Source organism: Xiphophorus maculatus, chromosome 16 (assembly GCF_002775205.1).
Source record: "Xiphophorus maculatus strain JP 163 A chromosome 16, X_maculatus-5.0-male, whole genome shotgun sequence".
Classification (NCBI taxonomy): domain Eukaryota; kingdom Metazoa; phylum Chordata; class Actinopteri; order Cyprinodontiformes; family Poeciliidae; genus Xiphophorus; species Xiphophorus maculatus.
In genome coordinates, this window is record NC_036458.1 from 23,978,766 (window position 1) to 24,002,210 (window position 23,445).

At 39.1% G+C, this 23,445-nt stretch overlaps 2 protein-coding genes across 2 annotated transcripts in view; both read left to right on the top strand.

Annotated features, from left to right (window-relative positions):
- Positions 1–5,093: 5,093 nt before the first annotated feature.
- pdxdc1 (pyridoxal dependent decarboxylase domain containing 1) overlaps positions 5,094–23,445 on the top strand; it is a 32,625-nt gene continuing 14,273 nt past the window's right edge. The window contains exons 1-13 of the mRNA XM_023348877.1: positions 5,094–5,344; positions 7,893–7,989; positions 8,089–8,157; positions 9,191–9,283; positions 9,352–9,498; positions 10,453–10,642; positions 12,341–12,409; positions 12,494–12,572; positions 12,710–12,794; positions 13,827–13,875; positions 15,529–15,630; positions 15,713–15,838; positions 16,205–16,255. Of these exons, the coding sequence (XP_023204645.1) occupies positions 7,916–7,989; positions 8,089–8,157; positions 9,191–9,283; positions 9,352–9,498; positions 10,453–10,642; positions 12,341–12,409; positions 12,494–12,572; positions 12,710–12,794; positions 13,827–13,875; positions 15,529–15,630; positions 15,713–15,838; positions 16,205–16,255 (1,134 nt within the window). The 5' untranslated portion in view covers positions 5,094–5,344; positions 7,893–7,915. The remainder of the gene's footprint in view (positions 5,345–7,892; positions 7,990–8,088; positions 8,158–9,190; positions 9,284–9,351; positions 9,499–10,452; positions 10,643–12,340; positions 12,410–12,493; positions 12,573–12,709; positions 12,795–13,826; positions 13,876–15,528; positions 15,631–15,712; positions 15,839–16,204; positions 16,256–23,445) is intronic.
- LOC111611629 lies at positions 16,382–23,435 on the top strand. The gene is made up of 2 exons (XM_023348878.1): positions 16,382–21,794; positions 22,003–23,435. The coding sequence occupies exons 1-2, from the start codon at positions 20,957–20,959 to the stop codon at positions 22,428–22,430; spliced, it is 1,266 nt and encodes a 421-aa protein (XP_023204646.1). The 5' UTR covers positions 16,382–20,956; the 3' UTR covers positions 22,431–23,435.

Sequence of the window (23,445 nt, forward strand, 5' to 3'; positions counted from 1 at the left end):
CGTTTCTCAGAGTTGATAAGGATATTTATGGAGCTAAAATCCAGAAAAATACATGAAGAAAACCTTTTAGAAGCTGCAGAAGACCTGAGTCCATCTCCACGACGACCATCCTGAACATCCAGCCAGGATGTTTCCTTCAGATCAAAATGTTTTCATGTGTAAGAATGGCCTACTCAAGGTCTGGACTGATTCGTTTTCCATCAAGGGACTGCAGATGCAAATTAGCTTGTGCTATAATCTGGTACAGCACATGGTAGCGTTTGTGTTTGAGCTTTATTGGGCCAAGGTAGATAGATTTAAAAAAAGGCCAAAAAGCTCAGAAATGTTCTAGAAAAAACAAGGACATTTCTGAGCCACAGACATGAAAATGCTAGAAAAAAATCTCAGAAATGTTTTAGAAAACTGTGTTTGAAAATTTGAAAATATTTGACTTTTCAAACTCAGACAATTTCCAAAAGTTAAAAACGTTAGTATTTTTTGAAATTTGGAAATTTCCATGATTTTTTTCAAGAAAACCTTTGAGATTAAGCTCAATATTTCTGAGTTTTTTGACTGGAAATTTGCTCCTCTTTTTATTTCCATCTACAATGGCCCTCATAAATGTTCCCTATTAAGTAAAGTTGATTGTTGTTAAACTGCTAAAACTGACTTCCTGCTGATCTCAGTAACAGACTGCAGTGACTCTCACAACACCAAGACCATTTTACTTCCACAGAGCAATCCATGTGTAACAAACCTCAATCATCAGCTCTGCTACAACAAAAGAGGCAACGTTTCAAATAAATGTAACTACAGGAACACCCAGAGGTCTTCACTTTCACAGCAGCTGAGACCCATAATTTGGGCTTCCTGTGTGAAGGCCTGCTTCTACTGAGTCACACCAACTCTTTTCATTGTCATGTTAAACCTATATTCATCATATCTCATCAGGTTCTCCATTACATCGCCCACTGTGTTGCCACAAGGTTAATTTCGCTGATTTTACTCGTGTGTTTGAAGAGGAAAATAAAAACTTCCACAGCGCTCTGATGTAAAGATACTAAACAAAAATATATTCCACAGTTTTTTTTTGCTTTATCCTTTACAAGAGCAATTGAATCCTAGATAACCTCCACAAAACAATCTATGGTTGAAAAACTGTGTGGCTCTGTCGATCTTACTTGCAGCGTCTTCCCTTCTCTCTGCTATTAACATTCCAGCGCGGCACGCCTCATTTGCATAAATTGCAAAGTGGCCAATTAAGCTACAAAACATACAAACTTAAAATAAAACACTTATTCACAATAAAACATCATGAAATTAGCTACATGCAATATAATAATGTTACCTAAACCTCAACAAATGCACTTATTAAATTTCTAATTCAACAAATAAGTTTTAACAGTAACTGAATATTTTATACATTAACTTGGCCTCCACACCCACACTGAGGCTAAAGTGAAGCATTTGTGTCCTTGCTGCACCAATCACTTCAGGTTATCTCTGTGCCATTTGATCTAAATTACCCTGGAATGCAGTTCACAAATTCTTCACCTGACAGTCTGCCACACACATCAAGCCCAGTGTAAGAAGATTTCTTCAGGCCAGTCAGAGCACGCATGAACACCCCCCACACACACACACACACACAAACCTACGCACACTGACGGACACACTCAATTGTTGTCTCACTCACCTCACACTTTTATGTAAACACAAATGCACCACTGGGAACTATCAAGCCCATCACAAGCAGAGATTAGGGATGAGTGAGACAGCAGGTTAGATGGACAGAAGAGCTAACTGAACACCCACAGTCAGCAGCAACATGCAGCCACTGTAAGATCTCTGTTTGTAAGATTCCTTCTCACACGCTCTCCTGATGGTAGCGAGGGTCAGGGGCCTCTCATTAGTCCTGTAGCTCTGAGCCAGACAGGATTAATGTCATAGTAGCTTTTCCTCATCCGTGTGACTCGTAGATATGGATCTGTGTGCTGTGTGTGCCACGGAAGGTGGTAGAAACGAAAGGGGTGGAAGAAATGTACGACAGCGTATTAGGACCAGTGTAGATAGATATTTTTTTTTTTTATAAAAAGGAGTGCATTTCTGCCAAAAAGCTCTGAAATTTTGTGATTTATCTCAAAAATATTCTAGAAAAAACGTAGAAATTTCAGAGTTTTAAAAGCCAAACATGTTAGACTTTTAGAAGTCAAGCGTTTTGTGAATAACAGGCTAACAAGTTAACCTTTAATAATAAGTCATTGATTAATTTCAAATTAATAAAACAAAAAATCGCAATGTGACATGAATGTAACATGTAACGTAACACATAATAGAAATGTAGTGGAGTAGAAAACACAGATTCTGAATGTAAAAAGTAGTGGAGTACAAGTCAAAAGTACCCATCATTAAATCTACTGTACTTACGTCAACAACAAATACATGAAACATGTATTTAAGTACAGCCAAGAAGTTCTCTTGCTTCCCTACATTCCATCACTGGTGTTTATACTGAACCTCAACACTAATCGACTTTGAAGCAAAGTTATGATTGGAGCAATTTGATAAGAACCACTGCGACAGACCGGCGCCCGAAATGTCTGGAGATAGGCAACAGCACCCCTCCTGGACAAGGGTGTACAGAAAATGGATGGATGGATGATCCATCTGCTGAATGGGGAGCTTCTGCTCAAAATGCAGCAGGGATCAATGCAAGGACCAATAAGAGTGTGAGAGTAGGCACAGTGCATCTGATTACACCATGTAAAAAATATAGCCATTCTCTTCTCTTCTTGCTCTGGCCAATACTGAGACTGTAAAGTATGTTTTTATTTCTTGCTGTTTAGACTACTGTAACACTTTCTGGTTTCCCTAAAAACAATCTGTTCAGCTTTCACCTGTTACAAAACTCTGCTGCTCCTGTGCTAACCAAGACCAGAAGACAAACACATCTGTTTTAAAATCATTGCACTTGTTCCCTGTGCAATGAGGGAATCAGGAAGCTTAAAATTAGAACTGATTTTAAGTTTCTTTTAGTGGTTTTTAAATGTCTTAGTGATCTTGCGCCATCCTTTCCCGCAGAGCTGCTATTAACTTAGACACTGATCTGGACCCTGCGCTCATCTGGCACCGGACGAGCGCCTCAAGACTCCTGAACTGGATCATCATCAAGTCTGAGAAAAGAATTGTTGGATGTCCTCTTGCTTCCTTCTTGGACATCACTGACATGCGTGTTTTGTCCAAGGCAAAAAATATTTACTAGAGATGTCATCCATCCTGGTTTCATCTGTTTGAACTGCTGCCTTCCGGTAGACGGTACAAGTCTATCGCTAGCAGGATTTTAAGGAGTTTTAAACAGTTCCTGATTGGGGTTTCAAAGTAGGTTGACTTTTTATTAGATTGGCGTATGATATGATTTTTCCCTTTTGTCTTGTTTTCATGCTTTTTATTTCTTTTTTTTTTTACATATGTACCCATTTTGATTCACTGTGAATCTCTTTGTGCTGTAGGCTCAATGGCAATAACAGAAAGGCTTTTGACTTTTTAAAGCATTTTTTATCTCTGTTCAGTTGCTACATTTTTCTAATATTTGTTTTATATTTTTCCATGTTTTCTTTTTATTTTGGTTGGGGATATTTATTTATTTCAAACAGGCAAGAAACAAAAACAGAAAGAAAATAAGCCAAATAATTATCCCCATTGACATGCCATTTTACATTATTTCAAAAGGAGCAGGTACAGGTAGAAGATACAAGCTCTTATGTATATTCTTGTGGGTTTATCTGTACAGCCCTTTGAGCTGCTTTTAGCGTGAAGGGTGCTTTATAAATAACATTGACTGATTGCTCGGTTGATTGATTTTGCAGCAATTTTTGCCTAAGGACACTCTGTCAGTGAGAGGCTGGAATCCACAGCTTGACCCAAGTTTCTAACTGAAAACTGTCTGCCGTCCACATGATTTACATCCTCATAACGTAAGGTTCATGTAGTGAAGACTTGGAATCAGATTGCTTAAAGGGAAGAAGCCAAACAGGAGGAGACAGTCTAATAATCTGGGCAATGTGTGTGAAGGAGACCTTGTGTTCAGCCATTTCTGTGGTTGATATTAACTCAATAACGTCTTCCACTCATGTATCTTCATTATTAAAAGTACTTATCTTTTAGACAGCAACACACTAAGTTTGGATTTGAATTATTACTGTGACACATAGAGACTTGAGAAAAACTGTACATCCCAATCAGTTCTTCATTAAGCAACAGCGCTCCCTGGTTGTGGCTTATTGGAGTGTTTTTTCTCCCTGTGGTCTATTCCAAGTCCCTTTTTTAAACACATACAGCTTCAGACAAGTACGGAGCCCAGAGAGCCCGTCTGATGACATGGGAGAAAAAGGTTAGTAGCCACGAGTTTCTATAATTAAGTTGTTGTCATAAAATGTCACCAGAAGACGGGCTCCGTAGACAAGAGATTTATTCCTAACTATTTCTTGGTCTCACTATATCAGTTCATTGCACTGTATTCAGTTTCTTATTTTATGCTTACATTCGATTCTTTATGCATTTTTCAGAGATTTTGTTTTTATGTCCTCCTCAGCTTATCTCATGTTTGTTAGTCTCCTTCCAATTTGTTGCATTAAAGTTCTAGGTTAGATATTCATCACACTTAATGACATATTTCTTTAAGTCTCTCAATGTGATCAGTAGTCTTCAAAAACCAAGGTCTTCTTTACCTTCAAGTTGAAGATAAAGTTGAAGGGTTCAACTTCATTTTACTGAACTAAATTATCCTTAAAACTCGGTTCCAAGTACTCTGATTCTCATTTGATTCTCATACTTCCTAAATCCCATAAACATATGTTCCAGTTTCCTCAACACTACACAGTTTAGCAAGGTTCCAGTGACTCAGAATTATTTCTTCTCTCCTTACGTCCTCAGCATTACTCTGAATATTGTATCAATGTTTGGCTTTTCATACATTATCCCACTAAAACTGCTACTGTTGTCTGGTTATAGTTGCAGTTCCGTGTTCTATGTTAAGCTTTAGTAACATATGCTGTGTGATTATCAGCTGCCGCCAGCTGACCAATCCTGCGCAGCGGGGCGTGACGTCAGCGCTGCCAGCGTGGAATGCACGTCGTTCGGCAGGTCCAGGAAGTAAACTGTCCGGTTCGGCCAGTGGTTAACAGAAATCTCCTACGGAGACAGGTTATTTAATTCGCAATAAATTTAAAACTGGCGACTTAATTTTTTTTCTACGGGCTTTCCCGGAGACTTCTGCAGGGGCTCCCTCGCGTTACCTAGCAGCGAATTCTCTGCGTCCCTTTTCACGGAGCGCAGGTGTCAAGCTGTCAGCTGTGGACTGCTAAAGGTAAGGAGCGTGCGCTGTGGAAAGCTAGGAATATGATGTGGGGTTTGTTTCAGCTGGGATAGCGCGCTGCTGGTTCCGTATGTCCGAACCCCAGCTCATACCGAGGGTCTGAAGGAGAGTTAGCCGCTGACTGGGCTTCTCTCAGCCAGAGGAGCTCCGCTGCTGAACCGCTCCGAGTTCCTCCTGAGGAGTGAATGACTGTGGGGATGATAATACACCGCTGCTCTCCTTAACATTCTGGGTCAGATATTCAACCAACTTCCAAAACTGAGTTGGTGTTGCTCATTTAATTCGTCATATATACAACTTTTAGTCAATGTTCAAACTTATTTGCCTTACCTGATAAAGTATACGTACCTTTAGAGCCTTTTTCCATATTAGAACCATAAATGTAATTGCATTTAATCAAAAATGTTAAATATTTGTTTTAAGGAAAGAAATATTCAAGCTGCAAGCCTGCAGGTTGGTCTCTAGCAGCATTCCTGATCTAGGTCAGAACGTCTTTTCCTGTTCTTACAAAAAAAGGTGAATCTCCATCTCAAGCTGAAGTACTGATTGTTGTTTTTTCTCAGGATTTCTCTGACCAACTTTATCTCTCATAAAAAGAGCCTCCCCACAGCATGATGCAGCCACCACCATGGCTTAGCATACCACTGGACATGTACAATTGTGTTTTGTGACCAAAACACTGTTTTCTCACGTTTGGTGTGTCCTTAACATGACTCATAGCAAATAGAAATATGACTCTTTGTTATTTATAGGTATATGGAACTTTTGGCCAACTATTATTTGTTATTGCACTTTATGAGATTTCACTTGTACTATCTGCACTTTTTGCTTATGCGAAAGAATAGAAGCAGAGTAGAGTAGAATAGAAACAACCTTTATTGTCCCGCATAAGGGAAATTCAGGTGTAACAGCATTGTGATGCCTGAATATAATTTTGGTATTTTAACAATGACAATAAAAGTATAATTTTTTTATATTATATATTGACTAACAGTTGTCTAGTCAAACAGGTTCTTCCACCTTTGCTGTGGATCTTTGCAGCTTCCTCAGGGCTTCTTTGCTGCTTCTCAGATCAACGCTCTCCTCAGGCCTTTTGTCACTGCAGGGCACGGCCCCCTTTGGCCCGGCCCTATTGTTCTCCGGCCCTGGTTGTGTTTGCATTGAGCAGAGAGCTGCTTCAGAAGTGGGCGGGGCTCAAATAAATCCCTCTTGGAGTCTACTGAAGCAATCTCCTCACACTTTTCCTTTTGTTCCTCCTGTATCAGCGAAGAAAAAACATCTGAGTATTATCTTTAAGCGTGATTAGCATCTGGTGCAGATGAACCACCGCTGCAGCTTGCAGAATTTCCTCTGCATCAAGAGCCTGTGATCTGGAAACCCCTCGTTCACAGAGTCTTGCCCACTTCTGATCTCTTCACTTGGAGGAATGTTCCCTGATTTCAGCTCAGCCAAAACTTTGGCTGAAGTGGACCTTGTCATTCCAGTCTGGCACAAAGTGCAGATTCATCCTCCAGATCAACATGAAACCCTGAGACAATTGATGAAGTACCAGCAGGTGGACATAATTTAAGGGCAATCATTAAATATTATTATTTATGCATCGCTACTCAGACCACAGTCAGTAGTTTTTGTCACTAGTTGCGTTTCCATTACAAGTGTATGCAAATCTTTGTCCATATTCTGCCATTGTTGAAAAAACACAATTTTGCAATTGTGGTGCTTCCATTAAGTAATAAATTAAATTAAAATCACGTGAATACGTTTGTTCATGTAGTAAGTCATTAACAATCATTTCAGCGATGGATGTAAATAGGTAGATTCATAATTCAGCCATGTTGCTAACGATCATTATCTGTCAACCAATCAGAGGAGACTTTCTTGTCTTATTCAGATGTTGGAGCAACAAGCCCCGCCTACCTGGGAGCAGCTACAGTTTTGTGAAAATTGTAGTCGGTGAATTTGCAGAAGAGTTATAGATTCAACACACTAGAATGACACACAAGATTTTCTGACCTGTGCGATGCTGTGAGAGCTCTGGTGGAGCCAGCTGCACACTGTCTGAAAAATAAAAACAAACCTGCGTCATCCTACTTCCTGTTGTCTTCCTATAATGGTGATGTTATTTTCACCAGTAGTAACATCCGGTTGTCGATCACGTGACTCATGATGCAAAAAAGTGTTTCCATTGCAGTTTTCCAAAAGACATTTATTTTGATACAGCTGAGAAACCACCTCACCCTATTACAAAAACATGAGCTTTTCTGAAATCGGCATGTTTCTGTTAAGCATATTTATTTTCGTAATCTCAATTAGTGCAATTCTAAAGTTAATTGAAAGGCAGTTACAGTGGAGAGAAAGTTTCAGGTATATGAGACTACCTCTTAAAGACATTTGTTAGCGGTCTGAAAGGAGCACAAATATAAATGCATGCCACACTTTTTCGAAGATGCCTGAATTTCCTTTCATTTCACAGTTATACGCTACTTTATGTTGGTCTATTGTGTGCTTCATGTGTGAATTCTTCTTAACTCTCCTTCAGGAAGCAAAGCCTCTTCCTTGATCATGGTAGATGCTGCTCTGGCTCAGGTGGGAAAGAACCTGAGTGAAGCCATGAGGATCCTTGGAGATGGACAGATGTAGGGTTCAACATCATCTTTTCATAATAAGGAAGAAGGGGGCGAGAATTTCAATAGCGTACTTACTGAAGGATTCATGGTGTGTGTGTGTGTGTTTAGGGAGCCAGGCGCAGGAACGGAAAGCCGACGTTTCAGTAGAACCAGTATCCCCGGACCTCTACAGGGAGAGTAAGACACTTACACACACAGATGTTACATCTTTCTATTTTCACATGCACTTTGCATTGACTTCCATTCATTTTTCATTGATTTCAGTTGCCTGACCCTAAAACCTAACCATTACCAATACAGACCCAGCCCTAACCATAACCAAAACTCAATTCAAACCTTAGTCCTAAATCTAACCCCTGACCCAAAAGCAGCGTTTTCCCTTGTGGGGACCAGCAACACACATACACAGAGCTAGTACAGTTCAGGTTTTATTTCAGCTCAGTCCTTGTGTGTGTTTCATTCTTCAGGGTTTCCTGCAGGTATCTATCTACTCTCCCGGATGCTGTTTTAAAAACCTGTTTGTATTGTTGTGTTTAAAGAGGACTGTGTGTTTAAAGAATGATTTTTTATCAAGACAATATTTCGCTGGAACAGAAATATAATCTTTAACAAGCTGTGACATATTAACAGTTTCTCAGGATGCAAAACATGATAAAAATCCCAACAATTACTATTGAAATCCACTGAACCACAAGATGCCTTTACTATCTCTAGAGTACAACTCTACATCAGAATGTTTTAGAATAGAAAAGCATGGTGTTATTGGATGTATCTAAACAAGAGCAAATTTCAGATTTAACAGAAATCTCTTAAATAAATGGTAAATGGCTCGTACTTACATAGAGCTTTCTCAATTCCAGACCACAAAGCACTCCACACTACATTCAGTCATTCACCCACACACACATATTGGCACATTGATGGTGGTGAGCTGCTTTATAGTAGCCACAGCTGCACTGGGGCAGTCTGACAGAGGCCATCCCTCTGTCCACCACCAGCAGCAGGCAAGGTGAAGTGTTGCCTACAATGTTCTGCATTAGTCATGTTTGATGACTGAGATAATGTCTGTTAACCCTCTAAGGTTTTACAGCATCTGAATGTTCCGCTGGTAATAAACTGGCTTCATGTTATGCGGCAACTGTGGCTCAGCGGATACAACAGTTGTCTTCTATTTACAAAGCTGTGAGTTCAAGTTGTGTTTCATCTGCAGTGGCCAGGATGTAACCACAATACTGCACCTTGTTCACCACCTCATCCATGAAGAGGAAGATGAAGAGGATGAGAGGGACAAGGCCAGCCAGCCGTAAGCAGAACTGACCACTGATTGAAGCTTAGTGGTGCACAGATGTTCATGTGTGCTGTGCCCAGCAGGATCCAGAATGTGGGGGAACAGGGTCACATGGCCTTGCTGGGCCACAGTCTGGCAGCGTACATCTCCGTGCTGGACAGAGAGCGGCTCCTGAAGCTAACCACTCGGATTCTGTCTGACACCACGCTGTGGCTCTGCAGGATCTTCAGGTAAACCCTGCAGCACCCTCCGTCATTTAGGCAACATTCAGGTTTGATGGAAAGCCTTAAAAAGGTCTTTGTCAAGTGTTAGACAGGTACAATATCAGCATCCCAACTCCTGATACCTTGTGAAAGTAGTCATACTTCAAATACTTGTTCATATTTTCTCACATTACATTTTTTCTATTACATTGTATTTTATACGTATTGCATGTAATAGTGCAGAGGTCTGTATCCATCTGCTCCAGTGATGCATGTGAATCTTTGAACCCACCACAATTACACTTCATAATTTTGGTCAGATATTTAAAACAGAGTAGTTTTATTATTATTATTATTATTATTATTATTATTATTATTATTATTATTATTATTATTATTATTTAATATTATTATTCATTTATAAACATATTAAAGAGGCTGTATGATGTAAATTCAACTTTTTTGGCCTTTTCATGCATGTATGCATGTTTGCGAAATCCTTTAATCTCCATGGCAACCACTCAGCTGTGCAAAATACCCAGGTGGACCTAGCCACACCTTTGGGGTGCAGCTGCAGTTTCCAAGCTTCTGCCTGACAGAGCAGCCCTCTCCCATAACTCCCATAACTAACTTTCTTCCTTTCTTTCTTTTCAAAATTCTATATTAAGTTTGATCATTTTTGGAAGTGTCTTAAGTTTTTTTAAACATGTCTCTGTGTAATGTAACAAAATTTTAAAAAGCTAATTTGCTATAAATATTTCTGCAAGACACCACATTCCATGGCACTCAGAGCTTGTAATGCTTTTTTTTTTTTGTAATTTTGAAGAATTGCCTGAAATTATATATTTAGACTAATCCTGTATCTTCAGCTTGTCAAAAATAGTTTGCATCATAGCAATCTGGGTTCACAGATGCAGTTTATGAGCCTGGTTAATGTTTCTCAGTGATCACATCTACATCCATCACCTGACTGTCCCACAGGTATGACAATGGCTCCGCCTATTTCCATGAAGATGACAGGGATGGCCTTGTAAAGGTCTGTCGGCTTGCCATCAACGCCCGTTATGAGGAATATACAACTGAAGGCTATGCTGTCTTAAGCTCCAGACAGCCAGTTATCTACCAAAGCGCCTCCTGCAGGCCTGGCCTGGGACAACACCTATGCAACCAGGTGGGTGGAATCCATATAGAAACAAATAGAGTAGAAATAAGTGGTCTGCGAGACATTGTACTACAGTGATGTTGTTTAAGCCACAGTTCTTCTGTCTACAACCACCTGCACTGGGTCAAAGGTCATCCTAGAACAGAGCTAGGTCCTTGACCAGGAGCTGGTTGCGCTGGTGCCACCGCAACCAGCTGAGTGCCACCAGCTGAGTGCTGAGTCCACCGTCTGTCCTTTGAGTCGTCCTCACCTGTGAAGGGGCCAGCTATGGCAGAGTCATCAGAGAACTTCTGAAGTAGGGAAACGTCTGGAGTGTAGAGGGGGTAGAGGAATGGTGCCAGCACAGTTCACCGTGGGACCCCATACTGCAGACTCAGTCATACTAATATTTGGATAAAGCGTCCCTTAACGGTCCTCCATGGAAACATCAAAAGGTGTTTCGTTTCCAACCAGAGGCTTTGTGTTGTCCTGGTAGAACACAAACTATCGAAGTTTCAACCTTCCAAATGGTTGAGGTTAAATTCAGAATGCAGGTTGTTTGTTTTTACTGCCCCACAATATGAATGGTTTTCTAAGAAAACACCTCCTTCATTACCACTCTGTGGAAGACTTCATGAGTTTCTCTCTTTCTTGGAGCATTTTGCTCTGGACCCTGTGAACCAGGCTGTGCCATTTAGATGCATCTCCTACTCTCAGCTGCAGTTTCCAAACTTCCAAGCTTTCACCTCTCCCTCCCTCAGCTCCTTCAGACTAGCCAGCAGCAATTAGCAAACACTTGGTGGAACTGGGCATCTACTGATCTTGTTATAGGAGCCACTTCTCAGTGCAACGCTGGTAAAAATTTTATTAAAGGCTTAATCGAGGAGTGACGTGATGATGACTTCCTGAAGGCGAAGTTTCAGAAAAAGTAGGAGTTCTTAAAGAGACTTTAGCCCAATTTCAAGTAGTTAAATTAAAATGTCAAATTTCTTTTAAGTCATATTTGATAGATACAGGATTTTTATGAGAAGTGAAAGTAAGACATTGTCTTGATAATGTATAAAATGGAACTATATGCCTGCAAAATACATAATGCTGTCCTTTAAGGCTGGATTCTGAGACACTGGCTTCTGACTATATTTAAAATGTAACTTAAAGTGCTTTCATGTTGATCTCTGGACTTATGCTGCACAGTTGTTTTTCCTCCAGCTAGACGCACACCTCCTTGATATCGCTGCATGTTCTCAAATGAGGATTTAAAATCACTTTTGTTGGAGAGTTCCACACAAAATGACCTGCTGGTGAGAAGCCTGTGGTTTTAAATGAGACAGAATAAGGATATATAACAGTCATATGATTCCAATCATCATGCTAATCTGCAACATAACAGCTGGGAAAACAGCCATTAATTTAAAATGGCCCAGACAAAGTCTAGACTTCAATTGAAATGAAGTGGTGGGACCAATAATTGTCCCAGCAATAATTGTCAGCCCAGGATAAAAGGGTGTAGACAGTTTATTGTTTATTATGAGGATGTGGTGTAAATGTCAGCTCACTGTTCTGTCTTCATAATGTTGCTTTTCACATGACTGCACATATGTGAGGCTAACTAAACCTCTGGGAGTACCGTGATTCAAACAGTGACTCAAATCATTTCTTAATGTCTAATTTTAAAGTCAAAAACTATGAAAAGACTAAGAAAACATGATTTTCCTTTGTCTCTAATAGCTTGGCTTGCCTCTGTCCAGCCTGTGCACAGTGCCATGTAACACCATCTTTGGATCCCAGCACCAAATGGTAGGAGGAAACAGATGGAGCAGCATCCACCTCAAATGGCTCAGTGAATATAAATGTGATAAGAAAAATACTTTTGACTTCCAGGATGTTGCCCTGTTGGACAAGTTGATCAAAGAGGACACAGACGCTGGGAAGCTTCCTTTGCTGCTGATCGCTAACGCAGGTGAAGATCAGACTGTTCCAAAATATTTATATGCACGTGTACGACACCAGGAATTCTGCAACAGTTGTTTGGAATTTTTTTTAAAACTGACGATGAATTATTAATGCAGTTTTGTTTCTGCTGATTCTCCCTCTCAGGGACCCCTGAAGCAGGTCATACAGACAAACTGAGTCGCCTTAAGGAGCTGTGTGACCAGCATGGTATATGGCTTCATGTGGAGGGGTAAGTCAGCGCTGAAATACCTCATCAACATTTAGGAATTACCTAAAATGAATGAAAGGTCATTTTGAACAAGAAAACAGAAAATGAAATAGAAAATAAAAATGAGTAAAGGAAAAAACAAGATGTGACAGATCTCTTAATTTTTGTCATAACATTAAATTTACTCCAAAAATCTAAAGGCTTATTTATATAATGTTGAACAATGTTCAAGTGCTTTAGCTGTTTTGTAATATTTTTTGTGACTTCTGTATGAGAAATATATATATAAAATGTACTTACTAATGCTTTCCCCATTAGAAATATAAATAGGCATTTATGCTAAAAGAAACATAATAGAAAAAGTTTGATGTTAAATTTCATTTTTTTTTTCTTTTTATCGACTAAGTTAGCAGCTGTTTATCTCTGTTCATATAGTCCACTCCATTATATTTCACTCCAAATGTGTTGGGTGGAGTTTCTTCTCCTCATTCTGAGCTGGAAAAGCTTAATATTGGGAAATAATTTGCTAAAGTCACTTTTACTTTTGTGTTCAAAATAGTAAAGATGTCCAAATTTACTACATAAATGACATAATCAATGAGATAAATGTAGGAAGTAAATAACTGGGTGTTAAACTTCTGTATGGATGGAACAGGAAGTGCTTTGATTTTGATCTTTTTAGCTGGAAATGTCTTTGTAATGTAGCAGCTAGCTTAGCAGCAAGAGATGTTGAAGGAATGTTGATGTTTATTTTTCCTAAATGGTCTAAAGTCATTCAATTCAGCATTCAGTTTGAGAGACATTCATGTTGTCATTATTAAAAAGCTACAGCTAACAGGGACAAATTTCTTCGAGCCGTTAGCATCCTGTAATAATTCACCAACATAACTGGCCATTAATATGAAAACGAATCCGAGTTCGCTTAATTTTATGGGGGGGTGAAATTTAATTTTAACAGGAATTGCACATGTTAATCATCCTAAGTTATTTGATTGCACAACTTTGTTTTCCCAAACGAACTTAATAATGTGGTTTTGTTTTTTTTCCCTTTAGGGTCAACCTTGCCACCCTGGCTCTGGCCCAGGTCACCTCTGCTGTCATGGTAATCTCATTTAAATAACACCCACCTCTGTTTTCCCAGTTCATCCTTAACAAGAACCAGTCCTTAACTCGTCAAGTTCAATCATGGTTAAAATTAATTGACTCATGTTCATAGAGCATCACCAGGTTCAGCTCTAAGTTGAACTACACTGCTCAAAAAAATAAAGGGAACACTCAAATAACACATCCTAGATCTGAATGAAAGAAAAATTCTCATTGAATACTTTGTTCTGTACAAAGTTCCATTTGCACAACAGCAGGTGAAATTGATTGTCAATCAGTGTTGCTTCCAAAGTGGACAGTTTGATTTCACAGAAGTTTGATTTACTTGGAGTTATATTGTGTTGTTTAAGTGTTCCCTTTATTTTTTGAGCAGTATAGTTCTCCTTAAATGATTATATTTCATCTGAAAGGAGGCTTAAAAATATCAAATCCATAATATCATTCTCAAATTAATGTATTATTTGTGTCATTGCCCTCTATCTTTTTTTATTCTCTTTTGTTTCTTTGCTCACATAGACTGTATCTTGTAATGGCTGCATTTTCCAACAGCTAGTCTTATTCCCATTTTAATTCTTTTATCAACTATATCACATCACATGTCAAATTCATGGTCTGGGGGACAACTTTGGCTCACCGTAAGTTTCTATGTGGCCCGCTATTCTCTAGGAGGACAGAGGTCTTAGCATTGTCAGTCACAATCTCATGTGGTGTTGCTCCTCCTTCCTCCCTTGCCTCCTCTTGTTCTCTGCTATGCTGCAGATAGCATAGCCTGTTATGAATGCTCAGGTCAGTTAGCACAGCCACCAATGTCAGTGAACAAATGGTTTTCCTGTAATGGTAAGTTGTTTTTCCATTATAGCACACTTAGCAGTGCATTCATGAGGTTAATTGACAACGCTAAGCCCCTCCTCCTGGCTCTTATTGGTTGTTTTCTTTTGGATGGGAGTGGTGCATTTCTTCAGACGGCAGTAGCAGCTCAGGGAGGAGTTGGAAGAGATACATCTTTTCTCAGATTATCTGTCTGATATTAAACTGTCATGACATGGTGACAGTTTTAACTAATATGGAAAAAACGTCTTTATGAAAAACCTGCTCGTTACACACTGCAGCTTTATGGCCATGTGATCTTGATGTGGCACTGAAATGAAAATGAGTTTGTCACCCCTGAACTACATTGTCTGTCTACCCTTTAGATACAGTATGTAGCACTTTTTGATTGCAATGTGACAAAATGCAGAGTAAATCATTTGGCAGATGCTGTATGTTTGAATAAACCCTCAGAAGAGCCGGATGTAGCAGGGAAGACACATCCAGACATAATTAAAGTTAATTTTTTACCTGTGCACAGTGCAAGACAGCATCTGAGGAGTTTTATACCTGCCAGTATACTGACTGATATTCTCCTGCACTAGTAAAAGTGATGATGATAATAATAATAATAATAATAATTATAATATAATAATAATAATAATACATTTTATTTGACAGCACCTTTCAAAACACCCAAGGACACTTTACAACATTAAAAACATAAATTAAACTGTAAAGAAATGGCTACAAGGCAGAAAACCACAAAATAACTACACAGTGAAAAGGCTAACTTGAACAGATGAGTTTTGAGTTGGATTGTAATCAGTGTGTTTTTCCAAAGGGAGCAACCAGAAGCGACAGCATGACGCTGACACCTGGTCGCTGGCTCGGGCTGCCTGCAGTCACTGCTGTCACCCTCTACAGACACGAAGACCCGGCCCTGGTAGGCTCACGCAGCTCTCATTCAGACGGTAGAGGGAGCTGTGGTGAAGGAGACTGATCTCTCTGTGTGTTGATGTGCTCAGTCCCTGGCAGCTGGTCTGACCTCCAGCCAGCCTGTGGAGAAGCTGCGGGCGCTGCCTCTGTGGCTCTCTCTCCAGTACCTGGGCCACAACGGGATTGTTCAGAAGATCAGACACGCCGCAGCTTTGGTGAGAATGACTTTTTCTGAAACCACAGTTAGAAGAATGATTGTTTTTAGACAGTATGTATTTGAATAATTTCTAAGATGCAAATGAAGAACAGCACAGGTTTATTTTTTCTCCTTAATAAAGAGATGATAAAGAAAGAGGAAAAAGTATGACTGGAAAAATGTTTTTCCTGTTTTTTCAGTAGGAGGGTTCTTATTGGTTAATGAACAGGCGTTCTTTAAACAAAAAACATGGAGTATGTTAGCAGGAGAATGCTCGCACACACTCAATGAAACATATCGATGCCTTTATGATATTCAGAAGTATTTCCAGAAACAAAAGTTATTTACTAAATGTTGCACTTTAATTTGTTTTTCTCCCCTGCAGAGCCAGCACCTCCTGCTGAAGCTGAAATCTGTGACCTGCATCAGAACTTCGGTACGTCTCCTCTAAGGCTCTAGGGTTGAAAATCAATTATTGAAATAATCTTCAACTAATTTAGTAATTGGTAAATCATTAACTGGAGTATACAGACTCTAAATAATGATGTTTTTGCAGTAATTAAGCCAAAACTGCACTTTGCATTTAAGATTAAAAAAAGCTTTTTTTTTCTGTAAATATTTTCTACCCAGAACTTTTCAAGTAGCATAGTTTTAGCTACACCTGGTTAAAATGATATATATAAAAAATGTCTATATTAATAACCTTTTCCTATCCAATTATTAACTGGTTAATCCAAAAATCAGCCCTATTTTATCATAAATGAACCCAAGGGAGTGCTAAATTTTAATAACTGCTGTGCACTGACTCTGAAATATGTGACATGCAGAAGGATCACGCTCATGAACACGATGGGTTAGATCAAAACATACCCATATGGAATACTGGTCCAGTCAAAGAAAAGACTTAAATATAAGTCTTTATTTATATTCAAGTAAAGACTTACTTAACCCTAGAAACCTAGGGTTAAGTTTGTAGTTTGAAGGTGAAAAAAATCAGAAAATGTGTTACAGTTTGAATAAAGAAACATAAAATCTGTAAAACAAAATGACACCTTAACTTTAACAACATGGCCCAGTGTGCGTTTGCTTACATGCTCATGGATGACATAAAACATAAACTATTGCTTTACATTCATTCTAGGATTTAACTGCATTTGTTGTTATGTTCTGTTTGTTGCCATTGTTTACAGGAACATAAAGGATCAGAGTTTCTCCATATATTAATAAGCAGTATATTGCAACATGTTCAAAAACAAAATCCACTTGTGTTTGTAGGACGGGCTTGAGAAACGGATCTCTCTCGCTGAGGCACTAAAAATGGTAGTTTGTTAGATTTTACGGATTCTAAATCAGTCTTTGGGTTCAGAGCTGACTTTATAACTTGCTCACTAGCATTTCCTAAAAGCAACTATTCAGTCCTTCCAGGATGTTGGGACGTTTTTGATGATTGTTGTGGTCTGAAATTGTAGATTTTGTGACACCTTTATCAAAATATTGTGGTCAAAGTTGCATTTAAAAAAAATAAAGTTTAAATAGCTGCACATAACCTTCCCAGGTTATGTGGGTTTTTAACATAGTTAATACTTAAAGTGCAAATTACATTTTCAAGTACCTTTTTTAAGTAGCACCTTAATGCAAATCAAATCCTGACCTGAGGAGTTGTGGTGTTAACCACAAGTTAACATGAAGTGTTTACACAGTAGAAGCAAATCCTACAGAACATCTCAAAATGGGTTTTGCTACAAAAAATACGGCAAACGTTACAGCTTATTCATGTTACACAGGATTTCATTTTGCGACTTCGTCTTTCAAGAGACGTTGTGAAACAGGAAGTTAAATTAGAAGGGAATTGAGGGGATTGGTTCAAATTCATTTGCAGCGTTTGGTCAGAAACCAACAGAAAACCTTAGTGACTGGTCAGATTTGCGGAAAATTTCCAATGACTTGTGAAAATTGCGAATGATGAGTGAATTTGCACTAAGTTGCGATCTCAACTTCCAGGAGGGACTGACTAGCTTACCACACACTGAGACGTGATGAAGCCAAGACGCGGTGAACACAGTGTAGGGGAACCCAGTCCTAACCCAGCGACTGGAACTCAGCAGAGCCTATTAGAACAGTCAGCAGGTCAAGGAATCTGCAGTTTAACCGGCTCAGTCAGGTGTGTGAGAGGCTTCCTGTGTATCGTAGTCAGTACGGGTTACCTTGGTTCCAGGGCGCGGTGTCGCAGATCCCACCTATCTCTGGGGCTTCTCTGCGGGACATTCTGGACTCTCTGATACTCTCTATTGTAGGTGGAACCAAGCCTCTGCCTCTTACCCCCACCTCCCTTCATCCTTTTTCATTCTATCAGTTCTGGTCCATTTTCTCTCATCTTCATCAGCTCAATGAAATGTTCTCTCCAATTGCTGATGGATTCTTCATTTCTTCCTGATTTCTTGGTTTCACCCAGGCATGTGTTTGAGAGACTCCTCACAGTCTCTTGTTGTCTCTGAAAGAAAAACAAGGTCATGAAGAACTGTTCATTGTGAAATGTGGTGTGGCGATCTGATACTGTCTACTGTGGAGCAAATAGTATTACAAATTGATCTATTACACAGAGCAGTGTTGTAGTACTCGAAAACGGTCTTGGTCTCGAGACCGGTCTTAAGACCATTTTTTGATAGTCTCGGTCTTGTCTCGGACTCGACCACATTCGGTCTCGGTCTTGTCTCGGTCTCGGACATTGAGGACTCGGTATTTTATTTCAAGACCGGTCAAGACCACAACTGTGAAAATAACGCTAAATCATCAGTATCAATTTCTTTAAGATCCTTCTTTTTATTGGATGCACTCCTGATTCAAATTAAAGCAATAACCCGTCTCATTGGTAAATGCATGTTGTTGTTTTTTTAACTGCTGTCGCCCCCCCCCTTTCACCTTGAGCGCGGACTGCAGCACTTCGATTGAAAGTTACAAGTGGTTGTCTGAGAAGGGGATAAGATGTCGGCCAAATCATCGGTTATAAAATTTGGCTATTTAAATCACAAACAATACATTTGTAAAGCAACATTGAGAAAAAAGCATACAGCGCAATGTAAGTTCTGCAGTGCTTCACTATCAGAGACGGTGGGGACTACGTCCAACTTTTATCGACACCTTGAAAGAAAGCACAAAGAAAGGTAAGCTGTGTGTAAAAGTGATATTAGGAAAGCTAGCAAGTTAACGTAAGCAATTTCCTCGGTATCAAAATTATTCTACCCGGCCATCACACAGTTCTTATTTCAATATTAGCTACACATATTAAGTTAGCTAAAGTTATATATGTATGCTTTATCTTTTAGGGTGAATGTTCTCCTTTCTTATCCGCTATTTGCCACCTAGCTTGATGCACAAGTTGTCACCTAGTAGTGTTTGTGAAAACATGTCGGACATTACTGATTTAATTTAAAGAAGTGTTGATTCGTGTTGTGCATGGACAACGCTGTTTCAATTACAGCTTTCCTGAACATGTCTCCGTATTTCTGTCGGCTTCATGAGTGGATTGCAGCACATAGGTGGAAGCAGAGCAAAAATAAAAGTCTGAATAGATAATCGTAATATATTTTGGTTCTTGTTCAATACTTCTCATGAAGGAGAAGACTGATGTGGAAGTCTCTACCTATGTTTATTAATAACCATAATAAGGTGACGTACGTAACCATGACAGAACAATGGTTCGTAATGGTTCTGTCAATAAGTAACCATGACAGAACGTAATGGTTCGTAATGGTTACGTTCTGTAACGTAACCATGACAGAACGTAATGGTTCTGTCAGCTTGTGCTGGCTTGTGCTGGTGGGTAACCCCAATGTCTCCAAAGCCATCATATATAATTTATTAATGTGCCAAACCTGATATGTTTAACCTTAAATAAGTTGTATTTTCTTGCATTGGTCCTACAATTAACATTATTAAGGGAAGTAAGCAAATGCAGTTAACCTTGAGAGACTGAGTCGACTGGACATATAATAACATCCTGTTCCTAAGTTAGATTTTTTCTTTCTCATGAAAAACAATTATGAGACAGTGAATGAATTCATTCACTGTCTTATAATTATGAACTAAGGTCAATGTAAGTTACACTGACCTTAGGAGCTGGATATAGCTCCTGACATTGAAGATAAGACGTGGAGGTGATGCTCTGTTGTTTGGCTGTGGGAACTAGTCTATAGATATAAGCAGAGAGTGAAGAGACTAATATGCCTCACCTTATGAAAAATTAATAAATTAGTTGCTTTGTATGGATATAGGCAAATTACTTTTAGAAACCACATTGTTATGTTGCCATTTACAATTTCAGGTCAATAAGTAACTTTTTACCAGTTCACTCTCTATGGTTCATACCATATCAGTCATTTAACTTACTTGTTTATCCATTTCAAAAATGTGATGGCCAAAATACCATTGATTTGCATTTTGTTTATCTACATGCGTTTCTAGTAACATTACATTACACATATTTGACATGTATTTGTAAAGTTCCTACTTATTTTTAAGGTTGTTTTCTTATGTAATTGATGTTCATATGATCAGATAAACTGATTTCTATGTCCTATTTATTAGGTTCCTGGAATACAAGGCAGGGCAACAGAGTGATGTCACACAGCCAACAATATCGTTATTTACACAGAAAGTGCAGCTCTACAGCCCACAATCGCCAAGGCAGCAAGCCATCAGTGAAGCCATTGTTCAAGATTTGATCATTGGATGTTGTCTGCCCCTCTCCCTCGTGGAAAATGGACACTTTAAACACTTTCTTGAAGTCCTGGACAGTAAATACACACCAATCTCTAGAAAAACAGTTTCTGAGAGACGAATTCCAGAATTGGTCAGAAAAGTCAAGGAAACTGTCTTGGAGAAACTGAAGACCCAGTCGTCTGTGTCATTAACAACTGACCTTTGGTCTGATCGCAGGCTACGCTCCTTTCTTGGGGTGACTGCCCATGTGTGCTACAAATCTAAAGATTGCTATGCACTTGAAACCTACCTGCTGGACTGTAGGCGTTTTACAGGGAGGCATACTGGAGAGCACATTGCGTCTGCCTTTGAGGAGATCACTGAGGAATATGGTATTCGTGACAAAATTAGCTATATCATAACAGACAATGCACCCAATATGAAATGTGCTTTCAAAGTACACATGCCCCAGCAGCAATCTGATGACAGTGAGAGTGAAGAGGATAATTTAGATGACGAGCACTTGTGGGAGGACATTAATTCAGAGGAAGACATTGACTTACCATGGTCATCTGGTGAACGTCTTTCCTGCTTTGCACACTCTCTCCAGTTAGTTGTGCATGATGGTATGAAGGAGGTCAAGACCATTTCTCGCACCATAGCAAAAACGTCAAAGTTCGCAACCCTTTTACATAGCAGCTCACAATTTAAAGATAAGTTTGAGGCTGCATTTGGCACCAATAAAAGTGTTCCAGCTGCAAATACAACTCGTTGGAACAGTACATTTAAACAAGTACAGGCCCTTACAACTCTAGAACACAAATCACTCAGTGAAATGTGCAACAAAGACTATGAGGATGTCGTGTTCAGTGCGCGGGAGTGGAACCAGCTAAAGGAGCTATGTATAGTTCTTTCTCCATTTGCTGAAGCAACAGAGCTGACCCAAGGGGAAAGATCAGTGACTATTAGTATGGTGGTTCCAACTGTACTGGACTTGAACACACACCTCCTCAAGATGGAGGAGACCCGAATGCAGTGCCGGCCGTTGGTCAGAGCCCTCCAGCAGTCTCTGGTGAAAAGATTTTCTGGAATCTTTACAAAAACAAACATGGCCAAAGACAGTGGAAGAGAGGAACCTTTTAACCATGATGTGTACTTCTTTGCTGCCATGCTGGATCCACAGTTTGGCTTAAGCTGGGTGGATTTAGATGTTACCAACGGAGGTAATGCAGCATCGGTGAAGAAGTTCAGAGATGAACTTAAGAAGACACTGACAGGTTGGTATGCATTTTTCTTTGCTGAAAAAAAAGTCTTATTTGCAAAATTATAAATCTTAAAATGTCTCAAATTCGTAGCACATAAAGCCTTAAATCATAAAGTGGAATTTATAGTCTTCTTTTCATCAGTTTACTTTTGTCATAAACATTATTTTGTACACTCAAAGTTCTTGAAAACTAACACAGTCATTGTGTTTGTGTTTTTCAGACACATTGATCTTTGGGGTGGAGAACATGGAGAGTACAGATGACAAGTGCTCAGAAGCCATGAATGTGGATCCAACCAGTCATTCGCCACCAGCCAAATGCCCTCGACTTCTGTCACGCTACAAGGCACATAAGAAGCACAGCTCCTCTGTCCAGAATTCAAGTATTGCAACACAATTAAACAGATACTTTAATGATATAAGAGACTGTGACAGTGACAATGCTCTTGCCTTCTGGGGAGAAAACCAGTCCAAATATCCTCAACTGCACAATTTGGCTTTGAAAGTGCTATCCGTCCCTGCCTCCTCTGCACCAGTGGAAAGGGTTTTTAGTCGAGGAGGCATTGTAATGAGACCCCATCGTGCACGTTTAGGTGCAAAAATGCTGCAGTCTCTAATCTTTCTGAAGTGCAATGAAACCTTACTTTAAACTAATTTTATGTATCACCTACTTTATTTCAACCACTGTTCAACTACATGGTTATCCTTGTTCTTGAGTTTTGCCATTGACGTTTTCTAAAGCTTTGGCGTATTATGAAACTGCTTCCAGTTGTATAATTTTATTTTTGAAACGCATGCAGTTGGGCCTCTAAATGTCAGATTTCTTTATTATGTATGTTATGTATAAGTTGCTACATCCATTCAACAGCAGAGTTAAAGATGCAGTATGTAACTTTGTTAAAACAAAAAAATATCTTTGTAAAAGTTATATAGTTTTTTTTATATATTTATGTCACTATGTTGTGTCAGTATGTTATGAGACTGACAAGCTGTGAAAATATTGAGCTCCTCTGCCTTTTCTCCATGTTCCCAGTGCTAACTGGAGAAATACACTGCTTGGTCAAAAACAAACCATCTGATCCAGCAAAAGGGTCTTAGAACTGATAAAAGTCAGTCATGTTTTTGTGCACGTATTTCAATGGGGTTTGTATTTCTGCAGATGGCAGTAGTCGCTCAGGGAGGAAGTGAAGGAGATCAATCTTTTTTTCAACAAATTATCTGTCTCATAACATATTGTCACAACTTGGTGATAGATATAGATTTATTTAAGAAAAGTTATATAATGTAGCTATAATCTGTATACGAGAGAGAAACGAGAGAAATGATTGGCATTTTTTCAGTTTTACATATTTGCACATGGTTTTGAAATAGCACATTTAAAAACAACATAAATGTATGTACTGTTCATGAAAGGCAGATAAAATACTATTTTGATCGACTTTGATTGTTTGAAATTCTATGATTACAACATAGAAGTACTAAATAAAGATGTTTATGTTTATTCCAGTTCTCTGTGTAAAATATCTAGGTGTTTTTACGTGAATGTGGGTCTTTTAGATCAATTTTAGTGATTTTGATCATGTTTCACATTTTATTGTCACATACTGGCGCTGGTCTTGGTCTTGACTCGGTCTCGACTTCCCTCGGTCTTGGTCTTGACTTGG

Excerpts from the sequence above, each read along its gene's own strand:
- LOC111611629 (XM_023348878.1), top strand. The coding sequence starts at position 20,957 with ATGAAATGTGCTTTCAAAGTACACATGCCCCAGCAGCAATCTGATGAC. Across the intron at positions 21,795-22,002 it reads ACTTAAGAAGACACTGACAG|ACACATTGATCTTTGGGGTG; the intron begins GTTGGTATGCAT and ends TGTGTTTTTCAG.